The 26,829-nt window shown below is 39.1% G+C and overlaps 1 protein-coding gene across 3 annotated transcripts; it reads left to right on the top strand.

Moving 5' to 3' along the window:
• The first annotated feature begins 511 nt into the window (after positions 1–511).
• On the top strand, positions 512–18,559 carry LOC132651317 (zinc finger protein 431-like). 3 transcript variants are annotated; one of them, XM_060376542.1, is made up of 5 exons: positions 512–976; positions 2,146–2,357; positions 13,022–13,148; positions 13,341–13,401; positions 15,004–18,559. In XM_060376542.1, exons 2-5 carry the CDS (start codon positions 2,262–2,264, stop codon positions 16,679–16,681), a joined length of 1,962 nt encoding a protein of 653 aa, XP_060232525.1. In that variant the 5' UTR covers positions 512–976; positions 2,146–2,261; the 3' UTR covers positions 16,682–18,559. The 3 variants fall into 3 exon arrangements, with proteins under 3 accessions (XP_060232525.1, XP_060232527.1, XP_060232526.1); XM_060376544.1 differs by having other exon boundaries at positions 515–976; positions 2,146–2,309; XM_060376543.1 differs by lacking the exon at positions 512–976 and adding an exon at positions 1,137–1,159.
• The last annotated feature ends 8,270 nt before the right edge of the window (positions 18,560–26,829 follow it).

Raw genomic sequence — 26,829 nt, 5'->3', positions numbered from 1 at the left:
AAAATCTTACGTTTTAACTTTGGGTATATATCATGTGTGCATGGTATCTTAGTTACTTTTCTACTTATGTGATTGAAGAGTTTAAGTTAGCTTGGGTGACTCCATTTTGAAAGGAGAAGCCACAGAGGGAGACAATGCAGCCACTCCTGATGAGACCTAATAGACTAGGATCAGAAGGAAGGAAAAGAAGACCTCCCTTATCAGTGGACTTGGGGAGGGGCATGCGTGGAGAAGGGGAGAGGAAGGGAGGAATTGGGAAGGGAGGGCGGAGAGAGCTACATGGGGGATACAAAATGAATAGTGTAATTAATAAAGACATTTAAAAAAAGTCCCCCTCCAAAAGAAGGCAGAGTGGTATTCATGTAAAAAAAAAAAAAAATTATTGTCTGTGTCTGACTCCCAGGGACATAATCAAAGGTGCAGAGACCCAAGGACAAGCTACCAGGGACAGGACTTTTTACTGTAGTAGCAGGAGCAGCTTAAGTGTGTTGACTTCGTGGACAAGGGGCGGGGCAATGACGTCACAAAGCTCCTGCTCCCTATGACGGTATGGCGTGGCAGAGAGATTTACAGACACGGAGAGCAGGGGAAAGGCTGTGTGGGGTCTGAGGACAAAGAGGTTTCCCTCGCCTACTTCCACGCTCCTCGCCAAGCCAAATGGTGGTAATCCTAAGGAACACATTCAAATGATGCTGGCAACGGCACGCAGCGGATTCTGGGATTTGTAGGCGACTCTGGGGCCACGGTCCAGGCAACAGAGAGGGAGAGACGCAGGTTTGTGACTACAAACAATCCCAGTATGCATGGCGCCGCCTGGACGCCATTTTTGTAGTTCTAGCATACAATCCCAGAAGTCCCTGCTCCGAAGCCATGTTTGTAGTTTTCGCGCCGGTAAATCTAAGCCGCGATTCCTCTTGGGACTCTTGGGACTTCCGTGACCAGCAAGAGCTCTGAAGTGAGAAACGAAGGGATAAAGGTATGTCTGTGACTAGAAGGTTTGTGTTTACATCCCCGTGGCAGGGGCCAGGGAGATGGTGGGGCGGCCTTGGTGCCTCCGAGCCCGGAAGTCTCGACTCTCTGCGGGGCGGATCTGGAAGCGAAGCCCTAAGGGGCGGGACTTCCGTCAGAGACGTGCTGCTACCCGGAACGGTTTTTCCAGGTCAGCAATCTTCTTATCCCAAGCAGTTATGAATTCATAGTCCTGCTCACACGTAGGGTGGGTGCGGGGAGGAAGGGGAGAAGGAGGGATTTTGGGGTTCCCCGCTTCCCTCCTCTGTCCGCTCCTCGCCTTCCATCCGTCCGCCTGGAGTCCCCCAGCTGGTGGTGCGGAGGGCAGAACTTCAGGCAGAGGGTTGGCGGGATGAGAAGACGCACAGTCCTCTGCTCCCTCCAGGCCTGCAAGCTTCCTGGGGGAGATGGGTGCACCCCGCCCGGGGTGAGGCTGTGCACGACCTTGTATTGGTTGTTTTGGCGCCCTCTGCTGGCCTGCGGGTGCACGAGCAGGAAAGATCCTATAAATAATTTTTAGGGGGCTGTTGAGTAGGTAAGGTGCACTGGGCTGTTGTTAGGGTGCTGGGGACTCAGTACAGAAGGATCTGCCCACCTCTGCTGGGCTGAGGGCATATACATATGGGCAAAGAGAAAAAAGAGATGGAGGAGGAAGAAGAGGGAAGGAAGGAGAGAGAGAAGAAAGAAAAGGAAGGAAAGAACGAAAGAAATCTGTGTGGCTTTGCAGAAAAACAATCAGCTAATTGAAACTTGGGTACTATTTGGTGTTGAATTCCTGAGTTTGAACCAACATACATAGGTAAAAGTGCAGATATTCTGTACTCACATAAGTAACTGAAGTTTTTCCGCATGGTAAATAAATTATTTTCAACCAGAAGGAAGGTGTAGAACATGGCAAACCAACACATTTTATTTTGAGTCCCTATCAAATAGGAATGACTTGATGAACTTTTTCAGAGGAAGCTTCTCATATTCAAAAACAATAGCTATCCCTGGCTTAATGAGCTATATCTAGTCTTCTACAGCCTCCCAGTACCCAGGAGATTTTTTACTTCCATTAATTCTGGATTGACAGGTTTGATTGCTCATCTCCTGTTTTGCTATGTGAAAATCATGACCCATACCCAATTTCTATAGAGATTAAACCAGAAGAAAATGATGTGGTGACTGTTTTTGAGCCCAGCTATTCCATACGGAATGCAGTGTATGCAGTGTCCCATGCCCTCCATAAAACGCTGTTGAGCAAAATTGAAATGGGACCTAAAGAAGACAGAAACATGGACTGGCTTCTTCCATGCCAGGTAAGCCTCACTCATAAGCAAGGGAAGCACCGGGATCTTATATTATTGGTAAGTAATTCACTATCCTCAAACCAATAAAACATTTTCATTTTATAGTTGCAAGTACAAATTAAAATGGAAAAAGTTTCTGTCAAAGTGTATGTGTATATACCGTACATGATTTGGGTACTGAAAAGACTCATTTGAAGAAATTAAATTTGAATGTCTTTCAACAAATGTTTTCCTAGTGTGAGATGAAGTCCTGTAAGATACAATTGAACATAATGTAAAAATATATCAAGTTTAAGAACCAAAATTTTTATCACTTCATGGAATATGTCCAATGCCATAAGATATATAGGGCATCATATCCAAGCAACCATTTCACCGAAAATACAGTCTATATTTATGACAAAAGACCATAAAAAGATCCTTTTGTGGACAATAAATAGCCTGTCCTCGAGTCAGCAGTAACAGAAAAGTAATTGCTTTCGCAGATGATTTAGTATTAATAAGGTAAGATGAATGTGAAATGAAAATCATGGTCTCATTAATAAATTTTAGAACATAGACACTGCTCATGAGCCTGGGTCATATCTCAATGTGTTAGTGATGAGTGTAATGTGTGGGTTTTAAACCAACAAGGTATAATATAGGACTCACTTATACTTATAAGCCTTGGAGATTAACTTCAAATAAGATATCAAGATGATTGTTGAACAAGTCAGTTGAACTTTTCATTCAGTCGATAGGTAAATAAAAGATAAAATGTAAATGTTTGTATACTATATAATTTAGTATTATGGGAATCAGTAATATTTGACATTAATATTAACATAGTCTGTAATCATGGCTTCCAGTCATATGTATTAGGTAAGTGAGTATGTCTCTTGTACAGATAACTGAGTACCTGTATAGAAGTTCTTTATAACATGAGTTATTAATTAGTTAACACAATATTAGGTTGTGTTATTAATTTTCAGAAGTTGATTTTTTTCTAATCAAGATAATACTGCTGGTGTCTTAACAAAAATATGGAAGTGTTTCTTCCTTTTCCCTTATATGGAATACTTTGAGGAGTATTGTAGTGAGTTATTTGCGACTCTTGTAGAATTCATGCTGAATCTCTAGACCTAGGCTTTTCTTTTCTCTTTTTTTTGAGAGATTTTTAAGTTACCATTTCTATCTTGGTTGTTATGTGTCTGTTTTAATAATTTATTTCATCTTGATTTAATGTTGTTAGATTTTATACATCTAGAAGTCTACCCATTGATTTTTTTGCATTTAAATGCTTAGTTGAATGAAGACTTTTAAAATATGAACCAATGATTTGCTGCTTTCCTCAGTGCATGTTGTAGTGTCTGTTAGATCAGGATTGATGCAGTTGTCATGGACTTAAAAGAAAGCAGACAGGCATTTCCAAAAGCAGGATTTTTCTCTCAGACAGAACACTGATATGGTAGTCTATTGAGAGGGGAAGTAGAGATTCTATGCTGTAGTACCGGGGGATGGAGGTCTTAAGTAGCTTGATAGGGAGAAGGACATACCGTGGGGGTTCAGTCTATAAATTTCTGGCCTTAGTCCTGCCTGTCTGTAGGTGTGTGGGTTTATTTCTGGATATCTGATTCAATTCCATTGATCCACAAGGCTTTTTCTCTGCCCGTACTATGTCGTTATTATTACTCTTGCTCTATAGTATAGCTTTAGATCAGGGATGGAGATAACTTCAGAAGTTCTTTATCATACTGGGTTGTTTTAACTATTCTGTTTTGTTTTTTTTTTAACATGATGTTGAGAATTGTTCTTTCAAGGTCTGTAAGGAATAGTGTTGATATTTTGATGAGAATTGCATTAATCTCTAGATTTTTTTTTTGGTAGGATGACCATTTTTTGCTGTTATTCTTACTGATCCATAAGCATGGAAAAATCTCTCCATCTTCTCATATATTCTTCAATTTCTTTCTTCAGAGACTTGAAGTGTTTTTGGTTTTTTTTTTTTCATACAGATCTTTCCCATTCTTGGTAAGAGTTAAACCGATGTACTTTATATTATTTGTGAATATTGGAAGGTTGTTGTTGCCCCAATTTCTTTCTCAGCCCACTTGTCTTTTGTATACAGGAAGACCTCGGATGTTTTTTGAGTTAATTTTATATCCAGCAATTTTGCTGAAGGTGTTCATCAACTGTACGAGTTCTCTGGTAGTATTTGTGGGTCCACTCCTGTATACTATCATAACACCTGTGAATAGTGATACTTTGACTTCTTCCTTTCTGACTTGTATCCCCTTGATCTCCTTTAGTTTTCTTACTGCTCTAGCCTGGACATGGTGGATGATATCTTTAATGTTTTCTTGGATGTGGTTTGCAACTATTTTATTGAGTATTTTTGCACCAATATTCATAAGAGAGATAGGTCTGAAGTTCTCTTTTTTCTTGGATCTTTGTGTGGATTAGGTATCAATGTGACTGGTTTCCTAGAATGAGTTTGATAATGTTCCTTCTGTATCTATTTTGTGGGTTCGTTTGAAGAGAATTGGGGTTAGCTCTTCTTTGAACGTCTGGCAGAATTCTGCGCTGAAACTATCTGGCCCTGGGCTTTCTTTTTTCGGAAGACTGATTCTATTTCCTTGGGAGATATAGGACTATTCAATTTATTTACCTGATCTAGATTTAATTTTGGTAAATGGAATCTATCAAGAAAATTGTCCATTTTATTTAGCTTTTTAAATTTTATGGCATATAGGCTTTTGTATTAAGACCTAATGATTGTTTGGATTTCCTCAATGTCTGTTGTTATGTTCCCATTTTCATTTCTGATTTTGCTGATTTGGATAGTTTTTCTCTGCATTTTACTTAGTTTGGCTAAAGATTTGTCTATCTTGTTGATTTTCTCAAAGAACCAGCTCTTAGTCTCATTGATTCTTTGAATTGTTTTCTTTGTACCTAATACATTGATTTCAGCTCTGAATTTGATTATTTCTAATCATCTACTCCACTTGGGTGTGTCTGCTTAACATGAAGTCACACCATAATTCTACCAGACATTCAAAAAGGAGCTACAGTAATCCTTCTTAAACTATCATGAAAAGAAAGGAAAAAAAAGGAAAAGAAACAGAAGGAGCCTGTGAAAACCCTTTCTAGAAATCCAGCATTGCTGTCATTTGCAAACCCATTAAAACTACACAAAAAGAAAACCATAGGCCAATATCCTTGATAAAAATAGACTTTCAACCGAAATTAATCAAAAAAGATGAGGAAGGGCAATCCATTCTCATCAAAGGAAAAATCCAATAGGAGGACATTACAACCCTGAACGTCTATGCCCCCAAATCAAGAGCACCTGCATTTGCGACTGAAATATGATTAAAGCTTAAACCACACATCGATCCCAACACTTTAATATTGGGAGACTTCAACACTCTACTCTCACCAAGGGACAGATCATCTAGACAGAAGCTAAATAGGGAAATAATGACAATTACAGAGTTCCTAAATCAAATGGACCTAATAGATGTCTACAGAACTTTTCACCCAAACACAAAAGCGTGTACCTTCTTTTACCTTCTTTTCAGCACCTCATGGAACTTTCTCTAAAATTGACCATATAATTGGGCACAAAGAAGGCCTCAAGAGATACAAGAAGATCGAAATAATCCCTTGTATCCTATCAGACCACATGGTCTAAAACTAGACTTCAATAACAACAGAAATAACAAAAAGCCTACATATACATGGAAGAGCCTTGAACTCATTGGCATAAGAGAGTACTTCCTAAACAGAACACCAACAGCTCAAGCTCTAAGAGCAACAATTAATTAATGGGACCTCATGACACTGAAAAGTTTTTGTAAACAAAAGACACTGTCATCAGACTTAAACAACAGCCTACAGATTAGGAAAGGATCTTCGCCAACCCGATAGCTGACAGAGGGCTAATCCAGAATATATAAAGAACTCAAGAAATTAAACAAAAATAATCAAATTAAAAATATAGTAAACAGAATGGAGCTAAACAGAATTCTCAATAGAGGAATATTGAATGGCAGAGAAACACTTAAAGCAATGTTCAACTTCCTTAATCATCAGGGAAATGCAAATCAAAACAACCCTGAGATTTCACCTTATAGCCATTAGAATGGCTAAGATAAATAACTCAAGTGACAGCACATGCTGGAGAGGATGTGGAGAAAAGGGGCACCCTCCTCCACTTCTGGCAGGAATGTAATCTTGAACAACTGCTTTGGATATCAATCTGGCATGTTCTCAGAGAAAAAGGAATGCTCTTAATTCAAGATCCAGCTATAGCACTCCTAGGCATGTATCCAAAACATGCTCAAGTATACAACAGGGGTATTTGTTCAAACATGTTTATTGTAGCTTTATTTGTAATAATCAGAATCTGGAAACAATCCAGATGACCCTCAACTAAAGAATGGACACAGAAATTGTGTTACATTTACACAATGGAATACTGCTCAGGTATTATAAAAATTACAAAATTTGCAAGCAAATGGTGGGACCTAGAAATACTCATCTTGACTGAGGGAGGTATCCTAGAAACTGAAAGAAACACATGGCATATCCTCACTTATAAGTGGATTTTAGACATATACTACATGGTAAACATACTGAAATGTGTACAGCTTAAGAAGCTAAACAAGAAGGAGGACCCTTGTTTAGATGATCAATCCTCACTCAGAATGGCAAATGGGATGGACATTGGAAGTGAGAGATACCAGGCTATAGGACAGGACCCTACCACAGAGGGCCTCTGAAGACTATACCCGACAGGATATCAAAGCAGGTGCTGATACTAATAGCCAAACTTTGGGCACAGAGGAGGTAATCTTACAAAAGAAGGGGGAGGTAGGAAGACCTGGAGGGGACAACATCTCCACAAGGAGAATGACAGATCCAAGAAACCTTGGCATATGGGTCTTTTCTGAGACTTCTACTCCAACCAAGGACCATGTATGAAGATAACCTAGAATCCCTAGTACCCCTACACAGGTGTAGCCCATGACAGCTCAGTCTCCAAGTTAGTTCTCTAGAAAGGGGAATAGTGACTGACATTAACTCAGTGACTGGCTCTTTGATCACCTCCTCCTAATGGGACTGTAGTCTTAACAGGCCACACAGGAAGACAATGCAGCCAGTCATGATGAGAGCTGATAGGCTAGGGTCAGCTAGGGATCAGAGGAAGACCTCCGCTATTAGTTGTCTTGTGGGAAAAGGGAGGACATAAGGGAGGGAGGGTAGGATTGGGAGGGGATGATGGAGTGGGATACAGTGGGGATACAAAGTGAATAAACAAATTTATTGAAAAATAAATTAATAAAAATAGACTCAATTCTAAAGAAATTCTTGTAAAGAGAATACAGACATACATCAAAACTACTATCCACTCTGAACAAATTTCTTATCCCTGATATGGCACAACATACATCAATAAATATAAAAATCACATAAATGATGTATAAACAAAAATCACATGAACACCTCAAGATTTTAAACAGAAAACAACAAAAATCTTTGAAAAAAATCCAACATGCCTTTATCATAAAAGTTTCAAAAGTTGTAAGGCTAGAGGCAACACCTCTGAACATAATAAAAGCTATAGGTGAGAAACCTGCATCCAGAATCATCCCTAATGGAGAAAAGGTCCAGGCAAGTTTACTCAGGTCAGAAGTTTGTCATCTATGTCCACCACCCCCAGTCCTTTTCAATATTTTGCTCAAAGTATTAGTTTAAGCAATAAAGAAAGATAAGTAAAGAAATATAAATAGGAAAATTAGAATTCAAACTATCACTCTTTGCAGATGATGTAATAACATGCATTAAAATTCCCCAAAATTCTATCAGAAAAATTTTTGAAATGATTAAAAAGTATACCTATGTGACAGGATACAGAATCTGCGTACACAAATCTATTTACTTTTGTATATACCAACATCAAACATTCAAAGGAGATCTTGAACATACATTCAGAAATGTCTGAAGGAAAGTAAAATATCTAGTAATAAACAGATGAAAGAAAAAATATACCTACAATGAGAACTTCAAACACCTTAAGGAATCAAGAAAGACACTGGAAAATGAGAAGACATCCCATGTTCCTGGATTGATAAAGATAAAATCTTGAAAATGACCATTCAACTGAAAGCTATTCACAAATTCAATACAAATGCAATAAAAAGTATATTATTCTTATTCTTCACAGATAGAAAAAAAAATTTCTGCTCAGTTCCCTCTCTTCATCCACTTCTGCTGTCTATTCTGTTTTCTGTTCTGAGTGATATTCTGGCACCCTCCTGTGGACCCTCCTTGTTATTTAGCTTCTTTGGGTCTGTGGATTGTAGTATGATTATCCTGTATTATAGGTCTAATATCCACTCATAAATGTGTACATACTATGTGTTTTTATCTGTGTCTGTGTTACCTCACTCAGGATGATGTTTTCTAGTTCAATCCATTTGCCTGCAGTTTCCATGATTTCTTATTTTTAATAACTGGTTAGTATTCCATTGTGTAAATGTACCAGAAGTACTTTATCCATTCTTCTAGATTTGAGGGACACCTAGGTTGTTTCCAGTTTCTAGCTGTTATGAATAAACAGCTATGAACACAGTAGAACAAATGTCCTTGTTATATAATGTAAGGGAACAACTATTGGATATATTCCCTGGAGTGGTATAGCTGGGTCTGGAGGTAGAACTAGTCCCAATTTTCTGAGAATGCACCAGATTGATTGATTTCCAGAGAAGTTGTACAAGTTTGCATTTCCATCAGCAGTGGAGGAATGTTCCCTTTTTACTACATCCTCACCAGCGTGTGTTGTCACTTGAGTTTTTGATCTTAGCCATTCGAGTGTAAGATGAAATCCTGGAGTCATTTTGATTTCTGTTTCTCTGATGACTAAGGACTTTGATGATTTCCTTTAGTGCTTCTCAGCCATTCGAGATTCCTCTGTGGTGAATTCTCAGTTTAGCTCTGAACCCCATTTGTTAATTGGATTAGTTGATTTGTTGGTGTTTAATTTCTTGATTTCTTTTTGGATTTTACCGCTCTGTCTGATGTAGGGTTGTGTTGTTATTTTCCCAATCTGTTGGCTGCCATTTTTTCTTTTGATAATGTCCTTTGACTTACAGAAGCTTTTCAGTTTCTTGAGATCCCATTTATTAATTGTTGATCTCAGAGCCTGTGCTGATTTGTTCTATTGTCTCCTATGTTAATGAGTTCCAGACTTTTCTCTACCTTGTCTTCTAAATGATTTAGAGGCTCTAGTTTTATGTCAAGGTCTTTGATCCACTTGGACTTGAGTTTCTTCAGGGGATACAAAGGGGTCTATTTGCATTTTTCTACAGGCAGACATCCAGTTAGACCACAACTATTTGTTGAAGATGCTGTTATTTTCCCATTGTATGGTTTTGTCTTTGTTGAAAGTAAAGTTTCAGTAGGAGTGTGGGTTTATTTCTATGTCCTTATTCTAGTTGTACAGGATTGGTCTGCTCAAAAGGGTGTTTTATTTTTCCATATGAAAACTTCAAACTTCAAACTTCAAACTTCCATATGAAATTTGTTTGCTCTTTCCAGGTCTTTAAAGAATTACGTTTGAATGTTGGTGGGAAATGGACTGAATCTGTACATTGCATTTGTTAAGAATGCTGTTTTACTATGTTAACCCTACATGCCCATGATTTTGGGAGATCTTTCCATCTTCTGATATCTTCCTCAGTTTCTTTCTTTAAAGACTTGAAATTCTAGTCATAGAGGTCTTTCATTTGGTTAGAGTTACTACAAAATATTTCATATTGTTTGTGGCTACTGTTTAGGGTGTTGTTTCCCAAATTCCATTCTCAGCCCATTTTTCATTTGTAAGCAGAAGGCCTAATGATCTTTTTCATTAAATGTGTTCCTAGCCTATTTGTCGAAAGTATATATCAATTGTAGGGATTCTCTGGTAGAATTTCTTGGATCTTTATGTATACTAGCATATCATGTGTGAATAGTGATACTTTGACTTCTTCCTTTCCAAGTTGTATCTCTTTGATCATCTTCAGTTGTGGTATTACTCTGGCTAGGACTTAAGTAGTATATTGAAAAGATATGGAGAGGGTAGGCATCCTTGTCCTGTACCTCATATTAGTGGAATTTAAGTTTCTCTCCAAATAATTTAATGCTGGCTCTCAGCTTGCCTTTTACTGCCTTTATTATGTTAAATGTGCGCCCAATTCCTTGTATGTCTGATTTCTCTAAGTCTGTTAACATGAAGGGGTGTTGGATTTTGTGAAAGGCTTTTTCTCATCTAATGAGATGATCATGTGATTTTGTTGTTTGTTTTTTTATATGGTGGATTACACTGATGGATTTTGAACCATCCTGGTATCCCTGAGATGATGCCTATTCGTTCATCGTGTATATATTTGATGTGTTTTTGGATTTGGTTTGTGAGTATTTTATTGAATATGTTTTTTTCTATGTTCTAGAGTGAGATTGCTCTGAAATTTTCTTTCTTTGTTGAGACTTTGTTTGGTTTGTGTATTAGGGTGACTGCCATCACAATGAGTTTGGCAATGTTCCTTCTGTTTGTATTTTGTGGAATACTTTGATGAATATTGGTATGAACTTTTGTTTGAAAATCGGGTATGAGTCAATGCTAAAACCATCTAGCCCAGGGCATGTGTGTGTGTGTGTGTGTGTGTGTGTGTGTGTGTTTGGCAGACTTTTAATTACTGCTTCCATTTTCTAAGGGACTATTGATCTATTGTTTTATATTATTAATTTTATTGGTTTTGTTTTTGAAGAAAAAATTTCTCCCATCTTGTGTGTCCTGTAAGTAGGTTTGTAAATCAGAAGCCTCAGACATAGAGATTCATCTGAATCTTAAACTAGAGTGCTAGCTTTGTAATTTTGTTTTGTTTTTATATTACTGGCTGATGACCTGAAATGTAGGTATTTGTACATATCAAATCTGTTCTTCAATTGATCTTCATCCACATGTTGAATTTTGAGATTTAACAGAGCATATTATATTTCTCATTTGGTAACTTCATGGTCCATAACCCATGCTGCTCTGGTTTCTCATCTAGGGCCACACCTGTATCCTGCCAGGGGCCTCCCATGACCTCCAAATTCACCCACCCTGATTTCTATTCTCTCTTTTGATTCCTTCCTTGCCTCTACTTTCCCCAAAGCTGATGTCCATCCCCATTATCCTCCTCACTCCCTCTCCCACCCTATTCCTTCCCTCCATTTAATTCAGATACCTATATTATTTTCTCTTCTGAGTGAGTTTCCTACATCCTCCCTTTGCTCTCCTTGACACTCTGGGTTTGTGGATTGTTCCATGGTTATCCTGTACTTTATGGTTAATTTCCACTTATGAGTGAGTAGGTACCATGTGGGTCTTTCAGGGTCTGGGTTACCTCACTCAGAAAAATCTTTCCTAGCTCCATCCATTCTCTGGCTGATTGCATGAAGTCTTTGTTATTAATAGCTAATTGGTATTCGGTTGTATAACTGTATCACATTTTATTTATCCATTCTTCAACAGAAGACATCTAGTTTTTTTCCAGTTTCTGTTTATTACAAATAAATCTGCTATGAACATAGTTGAGCAAGTGTCCGTGTGTTATGGTAGAACACCTTTTGGGTATATTCCCCGGAGTAGTATAGCTCTTCAGGTATATAGGTATTGATGTTGGACTGTTGTAAAGTTTTTGAGAAATGTCTAGATGCATTTCCAAAGTGGTTGTTTAAGTTTTCATTCTCACCAGCACTGAAGGTGTGTTTTCCTTACTCCACATCCTCACCACCATGTGCTATCCCTTGAGTTCATGATCTGAGCCATTCTGACAAATGTAAGCTCAAAATGCAGAGTCCTTTTGATTTGCATTTCCTTGATGACTAAGGACAACGAACATATCTTTAAGTGGGTCTCAGCCATTAGCACTGCCTCTGTTGAGGGTTGTCTGTTTAGTTCTTTATGCCATGATTTAATTGGGTTATTTGGTTTGTTGGTGTCTAATTTCTTCAATTCTTTATTTTAGATATTATCCTTCAGTCAGAGATAGGGTTGGTGAAGGTCCTCTCCCAGTCCATATGCTATCATTTGTTCTATTGATGGAGTTGTTTACCTTCCAGGTGATTTTCATCTTCATGTGTCCCTTTGTTAATTGTTGATCTTATTGTCTGAGCTGTTGGTGTAGTGTTCACAGAGGTGTCTCTGTTTTTTATTTGATTGATTAATTTTTACAGAATATACAGGTTTTTATTACATACCCCTGACTGTCCTGGAACTTACTGGATAGATCAGGCTAGCATCCAGCTCTATGAAATACTCCTGGGCCTGTCTCCTGAGTGTTCTTGGAATAAAAGACTTGAGAAAATACACCCAGCTTGTCCATTGTTATTTTAGTTAGGGATTGTTCATACTATTTATCTGATATGTGCTCATTACTGTTAGTGTTTACTCTCTCTCTCTCTTTATGTCTGTGAATTGGCATTTCTCTTGCAAGGCTATATCCTCCTGAAAGGATGCAGAAATTAGAGAGGTGAACCTCACTATTCAGTTTCCTCCTAAAAAGATTTCATGATTACATTAGAACCTGTGTATCAGAAAATAAGTAGAAGAAACGCCAGAATTCAATGAAAATATTGTAAACGAAGTATACATTTCCAGTATACTTTGTCCGTTTCATGCTTTCTGTTGCACACATGTGTGAATATTTTAGAATGCATTGACCTACAATGATGTGCATGTGAACTTCACTCGAGAAGAGTGGGCTTTGCTGGATCCTTCCCAGAGGAATCTTTACCAAGATGTGATGCTGGAGACCTACAGGAATCTCACTGCTATAGGTATGAGAGTGAATAATCTTTACTTTTTAAAATGAGGGAGGAACTCTTTATTTATTATTGATGTACTTCTGTAATTTCACTTGCCCATGGGGAAGACTAAAGTGAATGGTTCTTTGATTGATCATAGATTATGACCTAAATTTTGCCTTATTTCCAATAATAAAACATACATTTTCTGGTATTGTATTTTAGGCTACAGTTGGGAAGATCATAATATTGAAAAGCATTGTCAGAGTTCTAGAAGACATATAAGGTAATTTTCATATGTAAGCTGATATGAATATGGTTCTGAGAAAATGTTAATGTGTCTTGGAAATTTGAAAGAAAAGGGACAGTGTAAATGGAATGTTTTAAGTATATTTACTGATGATTACTAACTTGTTACTAAACTATTTACCTCCATGTTAGGTATTTGATGTGTGTTTGCAAGGCACTCCTCTAAGAATGCAAGGAAACCATACCTCATGCAAGATCAACATTTAAATCATAGCCTTGTTAGCGCTATGAGGTGGAGCTGCATTTCTTTAGTTTCCTACAACTCAGATATTGCTAAAGGTATTCACAGTAAATAGTTGCTGAAAGTATGTAGAAAACATTATACTAAAGTAGTCCATAGTAAAGCTGGGGTTACTCATACACTTGTAATAATGTTGCTAAGCTTTGTGAGAAGGACAGATTTTTAGAGTCAGGAATGTTGTTGTGGAAAAACCATAATCCCTGTAGCACATATCTATAATGAACAAAAATCAAATGTGTGAATGCAACGTGAAACCATGTCATTTATTATTCTTCTTTTAATAGGGATATCATATATCACAATGAATACAAGTCATAGATATATTGAAAGAAACAATATACCACTCAAAACAACTAAAATAAATAGTAGTCCCCATTATGAGTAGATATTTAAATGGGGATACCTATTATGCTTTATATGGACTATTCAGAGATGCAAGCAGTATAAATAATGACACAGAGACTATTTTATATTTTAAAGCTTAGGCAATTTAACTGGTTGGATTCTGAAACCTCTTTTTCCCTAACACAAACCTAATACAGTGTCCTGCTGCATGGGCAGCACTACCTCTTTGTTCATCTTCATGTCTATCTCTTAACCCCTCTGTCCTGCTGGTGAATCGCCTGTCATTTGCTTTCTTCTTTCCAGCAAACCTCTCTCACTCAGAAGTTCTGCCCTCCATTTTGTGCCCTGCTATCAGTTGTCAGCTCTTTATTATTTCCAATGTAAGGAAGGACAAATGTTTACAAAATATAGGGCAGGTGATGGACCATAAAAAGAGAATTATGCAATCTGCTCAGCACTTAGCTTTCTGCTGTCTCAGCAATCAGCATTCCAATACACAGACACACTTTCACATAATATTACGACAACATCAATTAACTGGTTATTCAACTTCATTAGGAATTTTCACAAAAATCACACTTCAGAAAATGTAGTTTTAGGAATATATAAATTATTCTGTTTCTCACAGTTAACTTTGCCAATTTACCGTGGTGTGCAGTATAGGGAAATTTATTAACCCAATCAGTGAGTTAAAACTCTGAGGTATTGCAGTTTTGTACAAATATGTGGTAAAACATCTTAAAGAATAAAGTAAGAAAGTATAGTATAAATGTGAGCAAGGTGACAAATATTTTCACCATCACAGGTATTTTCAAATATGCAAAACACCCCCTAGAGAAGGAGAAAACCGTGAATGTGAAAATAATGATGAAAACTAAGATGTAATTCCTATTTATCTTTACACCAAATTGTAAAATTAAGTGACATGGACAATTAGATTCATCAGTGTAATGAATGTGGTAAAGTTTTCATATGTATCAATTATCTTTGCAGGTATGAAAATACTCATAGTGGAGACAAACCCCCTGAAGATACTCAATATGGTGAAGTCTTTACACATCACAGGAGTCCCCACACATATGAAAGTAAGCATATTCGTGAGGACCGCTATGAATCAAACCAATATGGTAACGCTTTTGCACATAACAGTCATCTCCTAAGACATAAAAGGACACATATAGCAGAGATATCTGATGAATGTAACCAATGTGGCAAAGCCTTTGCAGGTAACAGTACTCTTATAATACATAAAAAAGCTCACACTGGGGAGAAACGTTATGAAAGTAACCAATGTGGTAAAGCCTTGGCAAATAATGGTTATCTCCTAAGACATAGAAGAACTCACAGTGGAGAAAAACCTTGTGAATGTAACCAGTGTGGTAAAGCCTTTGCATGTAACCGTGATCTCCTAAGACATAAAAGAATTCACAGTGGAGAAAAACCCTATGAATGTAACCAGTGTGGTAAAGCCTTTGCATACAACAATGGTCTCCTAATACATAAAAGAACTCACACTGGAGAAAAACCTTATGAATGTAACCAATGTGGTAAAGCCTTTGTACAGAGGAGTACTCTCCTATTACATAACAGAACTCACACGGGAGAGAAACCCTGTAAATGTAACCAGTGTGGTAAAGCCTTTGCAAACAGGTATATTCTCCTAGTACATAACAGAACTCACACTGGTGAAAAACCTTATAAATGTAACCAGTGTGTTAAAGCCTTTTCATCTAAACAAAAGCTCCTACTACATAAAAGAATTCACACTGGAGAGAAACCCTATGAATGTAACCAGTGTGGTAAAACCTTTGCATCCAACTACGTTCTCCTAATACATAAAAGAGTTCACACAGGAGAGAAACGTTATCAATGTAACCAATGTGGTAAAGCCTTTTCGCAGAACAGTCATCTCCTAAGACATAAAAGAACTCACACTGGAGAAAAACCTTATGACTGTAACCAATGTGATAAAGCCTTTACATCTAACACTGAACTCCTAATACATAAAAGAACTCACACGGGAGAAAAACGTTATGAATGTAACCAATGTGATAAAGCCTTTGCATGTAACAGTAATCTCTTAAGACATAAAAGAAATCACACTGAAGAAAAACCCTATGAATGTAACCAATGTGGTAAAGCCTTTGCATGTAACAGTGATTTCATAAGACATAAAGGAACTCACACTGGAGAAAAACCTTATGAATGCATCCAATGTGGTAAAACCTTTGCACAGAGGTATACTCTCCTAGTACATAACAGAACTCACACTGGAGAAAAACCCTATGAATGTAACCAATGTGATAAAGCATTTGCACAGAACAGTAGTCTCCAAATACATAAAAGAACTCACACGGGAGAGAAACCTTCTGAATGCAACGAATGTAGTAAAGCCTTTGCATGTAACAGTGTTCTCCTAAGACATAAAAGAACTCACACTGGAGAGAAACCTTATGAATGTAACCAATGTGGTAAAGCCTTTGCATATAACAGTGTTCTCCTAAGACATAAAAGAACTCACACTGGAGAGAAACCTTATGAATGCAATGAATGTCGTAAAGCCTTTGCACAGAACAGTCATCTGGTAGTACATAAAAAAATTCACACTGGAGAGAAATCTTATGAATGTACCCAAAGTGATAAAGTCTATGCATTTCAGAGTAGTCTATAAAGTCTATGCATTTCAGAGTAGTCTCTGAAGACAAAAAGAACACATCCTGGAGAAAAACCTTATGAATGTAAGCCATGTGGAATCAGCTTTTTACAACAGTCTCATAATAAAGTCTTTTCATGTAAGAGTCATCTTGAACAAGAACACTTATTGGAGTGAAACCCTATAAATGTAAACAACGTGTGAAAAACTTTTCATGCCATAATAATCTCCATCTACATAGAAGAATGCACACTGGAGAGAAACATTACAAATGTAACCAATGTGATAGAGCATTTTGACATAATAGTAATCTCCTATGACATAAAAAAGACATACTGGAGAGAAACCATATGAATGTAAGCAATGTGGAAAGGCTTTGCATGTAACAGTCATCTCCTTATACATAAAAGAGCTCACACTCGAGAGAAACCTTATTAATGTAACCTATGTGGTAACATACTTTCTCCAGCAGGGATACATTTCATAAACATTCCCAAATGATACCACCAACTGAGAAGGATTCATTTCTCTGACTTCAAATGTACGTGTTTGATTTCTGTTACATGAAAGAATTCATGATGAAGAAAACATTTATAGATAAGCCTGTAGTTGCCTCAACACCTGAGTTCAGTAATGAATGCTTATATAAGTAAAACATTCATGAGTAAACATATTTAAGAATTAGTTTTAATTTCCATTATGTGATAACAGTTTGTCTTTGTGTTTTTGATGTGCCTGTCCTTTCTAGTTTCCATGAAGACCAGACCTTATCGTCTGGTCTTTCTGAGACCAGATCTTCTCATACCAGGAATTCTAGAAAGTTGTCAAAAACCTTACCTAGGTCCTGGGAATGAACTTGTCTTAACTGCAAAGCCATGTCTCTAGTACTGTAAATATCTTATATTATCGTGATGTCAGGAAGTAGAAAAGAATTCATAGGAGAGCAACCCTATTTGTACAAAGGAGTTGATTACTTTGTACATAATAAATGTATCCATTTTCAAGAAAAGAACCTTTTTTGTATCTGTTTTTATCATAGCCTTGGAGGAAGTAAATTATTTACCATGTTCCCTTAAATGTAATGGAGCAGAACACCATTTATGATTGTGGTCTGAATTTTGAACATTGGAGTAGGGATTGAATTTGCTGTATGTGTAGCAAATCCATTCACAGAAGTTTATGAGGTTGTTCTGATATTCCTTCTGTGGTGGCTGTTCGTATTCTAATGCATTTCCACTTGGTGAAAGGTATTTTTCTGTGCAATGTATAGAATGGGATCCCCATCATCTATGTGGTCCATTGCTTATTTATATCAGGCAGTCTGTGATCATAGTTTTCAAGGAAGGGTCTCTGAGGACGTGTGGTATTTTTTTTTTTATGTTTTCACAAATTCATTTAAAATGTTTGTTTTTAAGCCTTGCTTGGATATCAATAATTAATAAATGCTCAATAGTATGTGTGTGTGTATATATATGTATATGTTGTTTGAAGTTCCATGTTTCTGCATTTTCCCACATTTACTATATGGCACATCATCTTCCTAGAGATTTATCTAGCTTTCTTAGAGATTATCTAGCCTTCTTAGAGATTTATCTAGAGGTACTAGTTAATGTAACAGCAATGAGATTTATTTCAAAACATGTTGTGTGTTTAGTGGACTATTCATTCTTAGGCTATGACAGATATATGAAGACTGTCTGACACTTTGTGGGGTTTATTTTAGTCATGCTTATATGATCTTCAAGTTTATGTTGTCAGTTTTGCATAACAGTCTTCGCACTGAGCTCACTGACATGCACAAAATTAGTTGAAACATTACATCAGTACAATATTGTATTTTATTCAGATTATGAATATATTGTCATCAGAGAATGGAATAATATAAAATGATTTGAATAATAAATGCTACTTGCAAATGAAAATTATACACTCCTGTCTCATTTTGGAACGTGTTGGTTCTTAGGAGTAAAGACTTACTCATAAGACTTTCTCAAAACTGCAAGTGAATGTCAGAGAATTGTCTCAGTGGGTAAATTTAGTTATTGCTAAGCCTGATGATTTGAGCTCAATCCCTGAGTAGTCCATATCACTGCTACGGATTTTTCTAATGTTTCTATAGTTGGGCTGCTGTATATGCAAATTCACACACTAGCAGATATGTAAATATATTTTCAGGCTAAATAAGGGCCAGTGTCATCACTGGCCAAAAGACTCATTGTGTTCCATGTCAAGAACTTATATATGGGATGTAGATAATAAACAGCAATAAGTTGTACTCTCACTAGCACATATACACAATAACATGTATGTATACACAAACACACTCCAGCATTTTTTAATTTATTTTTATTTTTATTGATTATAGTTTATTCACTTTGTATCCCTGCTATAGACCCCTCCTCATCCCCTCCCAATCCTACCCTCTCTCCCTCTTCTTCTCCTATCCCCCCCCCACTCCACTGATAGGGAAGGTACTTCTCTCCATCCATCTAAACCTAATCTATCAGGTTTCACAGGGACTGTCTTCATTGTCTTCCTCTGTGGAATGGTAAGACTGTTCCCCATGCAGGCAGAGGTGACCAAAGAGCCAGGCCCTGAGTTCATGTCACAGACAGTCCTTGTTCCCATTACTAGGGAACCCTCTTGGACACTGAGCTGCAATGTGCTAAATCTGTCAGGGGTACTACATTATATCCATTCTTTGTGCTTGTTTGGAGTATGAGTCTCCAAAAATCCCTGTACCCAGATTTTTCTGGTTCTATTGCTCTCCTTGTGGAGCTCCTGTCCCTTCCAGGTCTTTCTTTCTCCTCCTTCTTTCATAAGATTACCTGCACTCTGCCCAAAGGTTGGTTATGAGTCTCAATATCTGTTTTGACACTCTGCTGCATAGAGTCTTTCAGAGGCCCTCTCTGGTAGGCTCCTGTCCAGTTCCCTGCTTTTTCCCTCTTCTGGTGTCCATCCTGTTTCTATTTCTGAATGGAGACTGAGCATCTTACCCAGGGTCCTCTTTCTTGATTAGCTTCTTTAGCCCTACAGATTTTAGTATGATTACCCTATATTTATATGTCTAGTATCTGGTTATAAATGATGAAGTTAACAAAGCAGTGCAGCCATTTATAGATAACAGAAATTATTTGTAGAATATGAAGACTTATTGCTGTTCATTAAAAGGAAAATGGTTCCTTCGTACATCTTATTTTATTCTTTAATTCCTTGATTCAAGGATAGACCACTTAAAAATCATAGCTTAGCTCAGAAATGCATCCCTGTCATCCTTAATCTATTATTCAGTGCAGGCTAATCTTTCAGACTGAGGCCAGATTGTTCCACAGAGTGTGTTTTCAGTTTGTTTGTTTGTTTGGTTGTTTTTGAGACACAATTTTCTTGTGTATCTTTAGCTGTTCTGGACTCACTTTGTAGACCCAGCCATCCTCAAAATCACATAAATCTGTTTGCCTCATCTTCCTTGAGTGCTGGGATTACAGCTGTGTGCCACCATGCACATCTCCACGGACACTTCTAAAACAGGCATGGCTACAAAATGATTTCAAAATGCAAACTATCTTTCAAGGTATAGATTTTTTTCCTGAGGGATAGTGTACACAGGGACGTTAGAAGTTTTCTGAAATTGTGCTTTGTCCTTTCTGTAAGTGAAAACTGTAGTATTGTAACATCCCCCTCATAGATAAGACATTATTACCAGATGGCATTGCTCCCTGAGCAATCTACTTTCATGGCCTCCTTTACTTCATTTTGAGATAAGAATTTATGGTCAAAACATTCCAGAGGCATTTCTGTCCATAATTTTAAATTTTTTACATTTATTTCTGCATGACTTTGAGCCAAGAGTGCTTTTTATCTCTTATTTTTACATTATTGAGAATAGGACTTAATTTAGAATGGCTCTGAGTAGGTGAATCCACATTTGAACTTATCTATATGCCCTAAGTAAATTCCGGTGATTGCTTTGTTAACGAAAACCATTGCTTTGGAAAGGACTCTTATGCTCTTCTTGCCTGTGCCAGGAAAATCTCTTTCTCAGGTCCTGTGTCTTAGCTGGTGTAACAAAACACCAACAACACAGGCTCTAAACAACAATCAATAAATGGGACCTCATGAAACTGAAAAGTTTCTGTAAAGCAAAGAACCCTGTCTACAGATTGGGAAAGAATGTTCACTAACCCTATATCTGACAAGAGGGCTAATATCCAGAATATATAGAAAACTCAAGAAGTTAAACAGCAACAACTCAAGTAATCCAATTAAAAAAATGGGATACAGAGCTAAACAGAATTCTCAATACAGGAATGACAGAGAAACACTTAAAGAAATGCTCAACACCCTTAGTCATCAGGGAAATGCAAATCAAAACAACTGCGAGATTTCACCTTACAGCAATCAGAATAGCTAAGATCTAAAGCCCAAGGGACAAAACATGCTGAAGAGGATGTTGCGAAAGAGGAACCCTTCTCCACTCCTGGTGGGAATATAAACTTGTACAATCACTTTGGAAATCAATCTGGCACTTTCTCAGACAATTAGGAATACTGCTTCCTCAATATTCCACTCCTAAGCATATATCCAAAAGATGTTCAAGTATACAACAAGGACATTTGTCCAAATAGCTGTTTGTAACCGCTCTATTTGTAATAGAAGTTGGAAACAACCCAGGTGCCCCTCAACTGAGGAATGGATACAGAAATTGTGGTATATCTACATAATGGAATATTGCTCAGCAATAAAAAAAAGGAAATCATGAAAATTGCAGGCAAATGGTGGGAACTGGAAAAGATCATCCTGAGTGAGGTATCCCAGAAGCAGAAAGACACACAGGGTATATACTACTCATAAGTGGATAATAGACATAAAATATAGGATAAACATACTAAAATCTAGACAACTAAAGAAATTTATGAATGAGGATCACTCTGGCAAAGATGCTGAATCCTCATTCAGAAAGGCAAAGATGGTGGACATCAGAAGAGGGAGAAAACAGGGAACAGGACAGGAGCCTACCAAAGAGGGAATCTGAAAGGCTCTACCCTGCAGAGTATCAGAGAAGATGCTGAGACTTGTAGTCAAATTTTGGGCAGAGTGCAAAGAACTTCATGAAAGAAGTAGGAAATAATATGACCTGGAGAGGACAGGTGCTCCACAAGGAGAGCAACAGAACCAAAAAAATCTGGACACAGGGGTATTTTCTGAGACTGATTCTCCAACCAAGGACCATTGATGGAGATAAACTAGAACCATGCACAGATGTTGCCCACAGCAGTTCAGCGTCCAAGTGGGTTCCATTGTAATGGGAACAGGGACTGTCTCTGACATGAACTGATTAGCCTACTCTTTGATCACCTCCCCCTGAGGGGGTAGCAACATTACCAGGCCAAAGAGGAAGACAGTGAAGCTATCTGGGATGAGCCCTGATAGACAATGATCATAGGGAGGGAGAGGAGGACCTCCCCTATCAGTGGACTTGGGGAGGCACATGTGTGAAGGACAAGAGAGGATGGGATTGGGAGAGGAAGAGAGAGGGGGCACAGAGGGATTCAAAGTGAATAAAGTGTAATTAACAAAATTAATATAAAAAATGGAAAGAAAAAAAAAGACACAGAAGCCGAATATATAAGCTCTCATTGGTCAAATGACAAAACAATTTGAACATCAAAATGTTCTGCATATCTATGTCCTCCCAAAATTCCTATGTTGAAGTCCTGAGACCCAAAGTATCAGAACTGCAGGAGATATTTGGGAGAGGTACTCAGGTCTGGGAGGTGAAGCCCTTATAAATAGGTTCATAACCTTATTGAAGAGACCTTATAAAATCATGTGGTCCTTTAGAACACTGAGTTTAAAGTGCGAACAAGGCTGTAGACAAGCATGCCCCCAACTAGACCTTATAATTTAACTTTAGACTTTCCAGAGTTCACAATTGTGAAAAGTAAAGCCTTTATTTATAAATCATTTGTCACTTAGCCCCAGCAGACTAAAACAAACAGTAACAGTCCAGTCCACTACAGACGGCACATAAATCATGAATACATATTGATGTAAGTGTATGGCAAATGCATTAACATTCTGATGAGGACCAAGACATAGTGTCAAGGTACTCATGGGGGTGCAGCATATTAACTGTGTAGTAGAAAAGCCTGGAAAACACTGATTACAAGTAATCAGAGTGAAAGTATGTACCACCTGACAGGACACAGTGTATTACACTTTTGTGATAACCTTGTCCATGTTTATGCATCGATCCATGAGAACACAGAGAGCTCAGAGAGAGTCTATTAAAATAACTAACATGGGATATTAGCCATATCATACAGGATAACCATGGTACAACACACAGACCTAAATAAACTAAGTAACATGGAGGGTAGAAGACAGGATACTTGAATCCCACTAAGAAGGGGACAGACATGGGAAGTGGAGGAAGAGAGGAGTTGGGTGGGAGAGGGGGTGAAGAGAGGAACAGAACAGGAGATCAGGTATGGGAAAGTGCACATGGGGGTGAGAGGGCTAGGAAAGAAGGGAAATTGGTGTTGCCACATGTCTGAGATAAGATGAAGACCTGGAATTCTGGAGGTACCTGGGAAAATATGGGGGTATGAGCCTGGCTGAGATGCCTAGCAGCAGGGATATTGAGACTGAAGTAGACACATCTTGTAGCCAGTGGAGGGAGGGGGATACCAACCAACTCACAAAACCCTCAACCCAAATTTGTCACCTACAAGACATGCAGGAATAAAAGATGGAACAGAGATTGAGGAAATGGCCAACCAATGACTGGCACAACTTGAGACCCAACCCATGGGAAAGACTCAACTTCTGACACTATTAATAATACTCTGCTATGCTTGTAGAGAGGGGACTAGCGTAACTATCATCTGAGAGGCTTCATCCAACAGATAATGGAAAGAGTTGCAGAGACCCACAGCCAAAGAAACAGGCAGAATTTGGAGAGTCTTGTGGAAGAGTTAGAGGAAAGATTTAGGGAGCTGGGAGGGGGTAGTACACCACAAGACTTACATAGTCAGCTTACCTGGGACCATGGGGCCTCATAGAGACTGAACCACCAATAAAAGAACATGCCTGGACTAGTCCTAGGACCCCTTCTCATATGAAATTGATGGGCTGTTTGTCCTCAAGTGGGTCCCCTAACAACTAGATCAGAGGCTCTCTCTGTCTTGGGCTCCTACCTCTGTTCCTACCTCTGGATCCCATTTTCCTAGCAGGGCTGCCTTGTCTTGCCTCAGTGAAAGAGGAGGTACTTAATACTGATGTAACTTGATGTGCCAAGGTGGGTTGGTTGGGGGCTATCTGGGGAAAATGGGTGAGTGGGATTAGGGTGGGACTGGGAGGAGAGGAGGGAGTGGGGTTGTGAGTGGGATGTAAAATGAACAAATAAATAAATTAATGAAGACAAAATCCAACTGACCCACAGTCATCAAAAGTGACAGGATCATGAAAAAGATGATGGAACTATTCCATATTGAAAGAGACTAAAGAGATAAGGAAACAATACAACACTTAAATGTACCAACTTCCTGGACAATTATGTGAGTGATAAAATTGTCAACACAACACAAATTAAATGCAATACTGTGTCAGCATGAATTATAAACTTTGATAACTGCACTGTCATTATGTAAGACAAAGTTCTTGTTTGTATAAAATCAACACTAAACCATTCTGAGTGACAGGGCATAAGAGCAGCAGCTTCCTCTCAAAATGTCCAAAGTAAAAGTGCAATTAACTGTACATACTTGGAACTATCTTCAAGTTTGTTATTGTTTCAAAATCGTTATGGGGAAGCTGCACGTGGTCTTTAACTCCAGCACTTGGGAGGAAGAGAAAGGCAGATCTCTGTAAGTTCAAGGCCAGCCTGGTCTACATAGGGAAGCCCAGGACAACCAGATATCTGTAGAGAGAATTTGTGTCAAAAAACCAGCTAAATAAAATTGTAAGGAGAACAATGTAACTGAAAACTGAACAAGATTAAAAACAAAGCTGATTCTCCACACTGGCAGTCTGGGTAAGATTATGTCTGTAAGAGACTGAAAAATGAAATGACATGACATTTTGGAGCAGCAAGAAGATTCTCTAAATACAGCCCACAGTGTTCTTTTTTTATTGTGTATGTGTGTGGGGGGGGAGTTCATGATGCAGGTAAAGGATGAATACTAGTGAACACATGGGAAGGTTAGAAGACAACTGTGCAATCATTTTTGCCTTCCACCTTTTCAGGAATTCAGGGATCAAACTCAGGTTTCCAGGCTTGCCCAGCAAGAGCCTTTATCTGCGAAGCCATCCTACCGACCTGCAAGCGATCCTCTTAAATGACCTCAATTAGACAATAGTGAGAAAAAAAATGTGAAGGGTTCCTTCTCTTAAACATTTTCTTAGGGATGAATAAATAATAAAAAAGAGATGAGTAGAGCATTAGTACACTAGTGCTACCAATGACTAACTATCATCCAAACACAACCTAAGCACCTCCTGAGACAAGGGGCTGCTGGGCTGGTAGCTAAAATTCCCTGCAAGTGTTAAACTGGAATAATCCTGAAATAAAAGAGCTTTCCAAGCACAACAATAACCTTGTTATTACATCCTGTTTATCTATCCATAAAAACACAAAGAAATAAAAATAAGAAAATAAGCCTGCGTGAACCCTGTATACTCCTGTTTGTGCAAGTCCATCAAAGTATAAACAGCAATGTATCTGCCAAACTGTTCCTTATGAAGAATTCTCGGACAAATAAAGGGAACAATCAAAACTCGTGAAAGGTGAGTGAGAGAGACCACTGGCTCTCTTTACCCAAGAGGCTGGCTGTCTTTACTTAAGAAGAATCATTTCATTCTGGAATGCCGGCATATACGTCCTGAAAAAAAAAAATGTTCCTAGTAATGTGCACGAATCCTGTAGCCATTCCAAGTACCCTGCTTTCTTTCGACCCGCATGTCCAAGCTCCCCCACCCCAAGAAGCCCCAGGGCAGGGAGGTGGTAGCCCCCGACTCTCTGTACTTCCTTTACGGGAGGATTGGCCCTAGCATCACTCTTCCTCAGGATGCAAGGCACAAGTGTATCCCTAGGAACTACACACAGTGTGTTCCAGCCCTCCCAACCCCTGCAGCCAGAAGGCGCATTCCTGGGTACCAGAAGCCTCCACAGAAGCTCTTGTTTGAACGCCGGCAGGCTCTCACGACCCGCCCAGCCCGCCAACCCACGGTTGTACCGCCCTGGCCTCGCCCAGCGACCCCCATCCAGCGGGTCCCTCACACATGCCCACAGCCAGCCAGGCTCAGCTGCTCCAGGATGGCCAACTCCTGTGGACCTGCAACTCCTCCACCACCGGACCCAACCCTCTCTCCTCTCCGCCTCCCAGCTGCCATGACAGGCCCAGCCCACTGGATGGCTGCTGGGTGCGGAGGCAGAGCGCAGAGGCAGAGGTGGGGGAGGAGCCCGAGAACGGAGGCATAGCCCGGGGCGGAGACGGGGGAGGAGCCCGGGGCGGAGGCGGAGCTTGGGTGGGCGGAAACAAAGCCAGGGATGGAGGCGGAGCCTGCGTGGGCGGAGGCGGAGCCTGGGGGCGGAGACGCATCCCAGGCGGCGCCTGCCCCACAGCCTTACCTGGCTTCTCCTGGACTCAGCCTACCACTCAGTACTCCAGTAGGTGTGCCATGACCCCCGCCACTGCACCAAGGAAGAGGGTTCCTGTCGCCAACCCTCGCCGCCGTCGCCCACCAGGCCCAGGAGGAGCTCACCGTTTTCCCTTCAGCGTCTGTAGCCATAGCAATGGCGCTTACATCACGCTTGACAATGGAGGCATGCACTGCGCCTGCGCTGCTCCTCGTGCTAGCCCCTCCCCGCCCCATCCGAATAGGTTCTGCCTTCTGGGTCCGGTTGCTGTGAGGCCAGAATTTTACTATTAATTTTACAGGACAAAAGGATCTTTGAGATAAGTGTACATCAAAGCATTTCTCTCCTGTTTTCAAACCCCTTGTCTTAGTTACTTTTCTATCACTGTGCTAAGATAATCATGACCAAGGCTGCTTATAGAAGAAACATTTGGTTGGATACCTAGAGTTTCAGAGGTTCAGTCCATGCCTATCACGGAAGGGACCATGTTGGCAGACAGGAATGGCAGGCAGAGCACCAGAGAGAG

The sequence above is a fragment of the Meriones unguiculatus genome, assembly GCF_030254825.1.
Source record: "Meriones unguiculatus strain TT.TT164.6M chromosome 13 unlocalized genomic scaffold, Bangor_MerUng_6.1 Chr13_unordered_Scaffold_45, whole genome shotgun sequence".
Taxonomy (NCBI): Eukaryota; Metazoa; Chordata; class Mammalia; order Rodentia; family Muridae; genus Meriones; species Meriones unguiculatus.
The sequence above is the reverse complement of the archived record's forward strand: the minus strand, read 5'-3'. Positions and strand labels throughout refer to the sequence as shown.

Coding starts and splice junctions, on each gene's coding strand:
- LOC132651317 (XM_060376542.1), top strand. CDS start 2,262: ATGGGACCTAAAGAAGACAGAAACATGGACTGGCTTCTTCCATGCCAG. Junction 2,358..13,021: donor ACCGGGATCTTATATTATTG/GTAAGTAATTCA, acceptor TGAATATTTTAG/AATGCATTGACCTACAATGA. Junction 13,149..13,340: donor CAGGAATCTCACTGCTATAG/GTATGAGAGTGA, acceptor ATTGTATTTTAG/GCTACAGTTGGGAAGATCAT.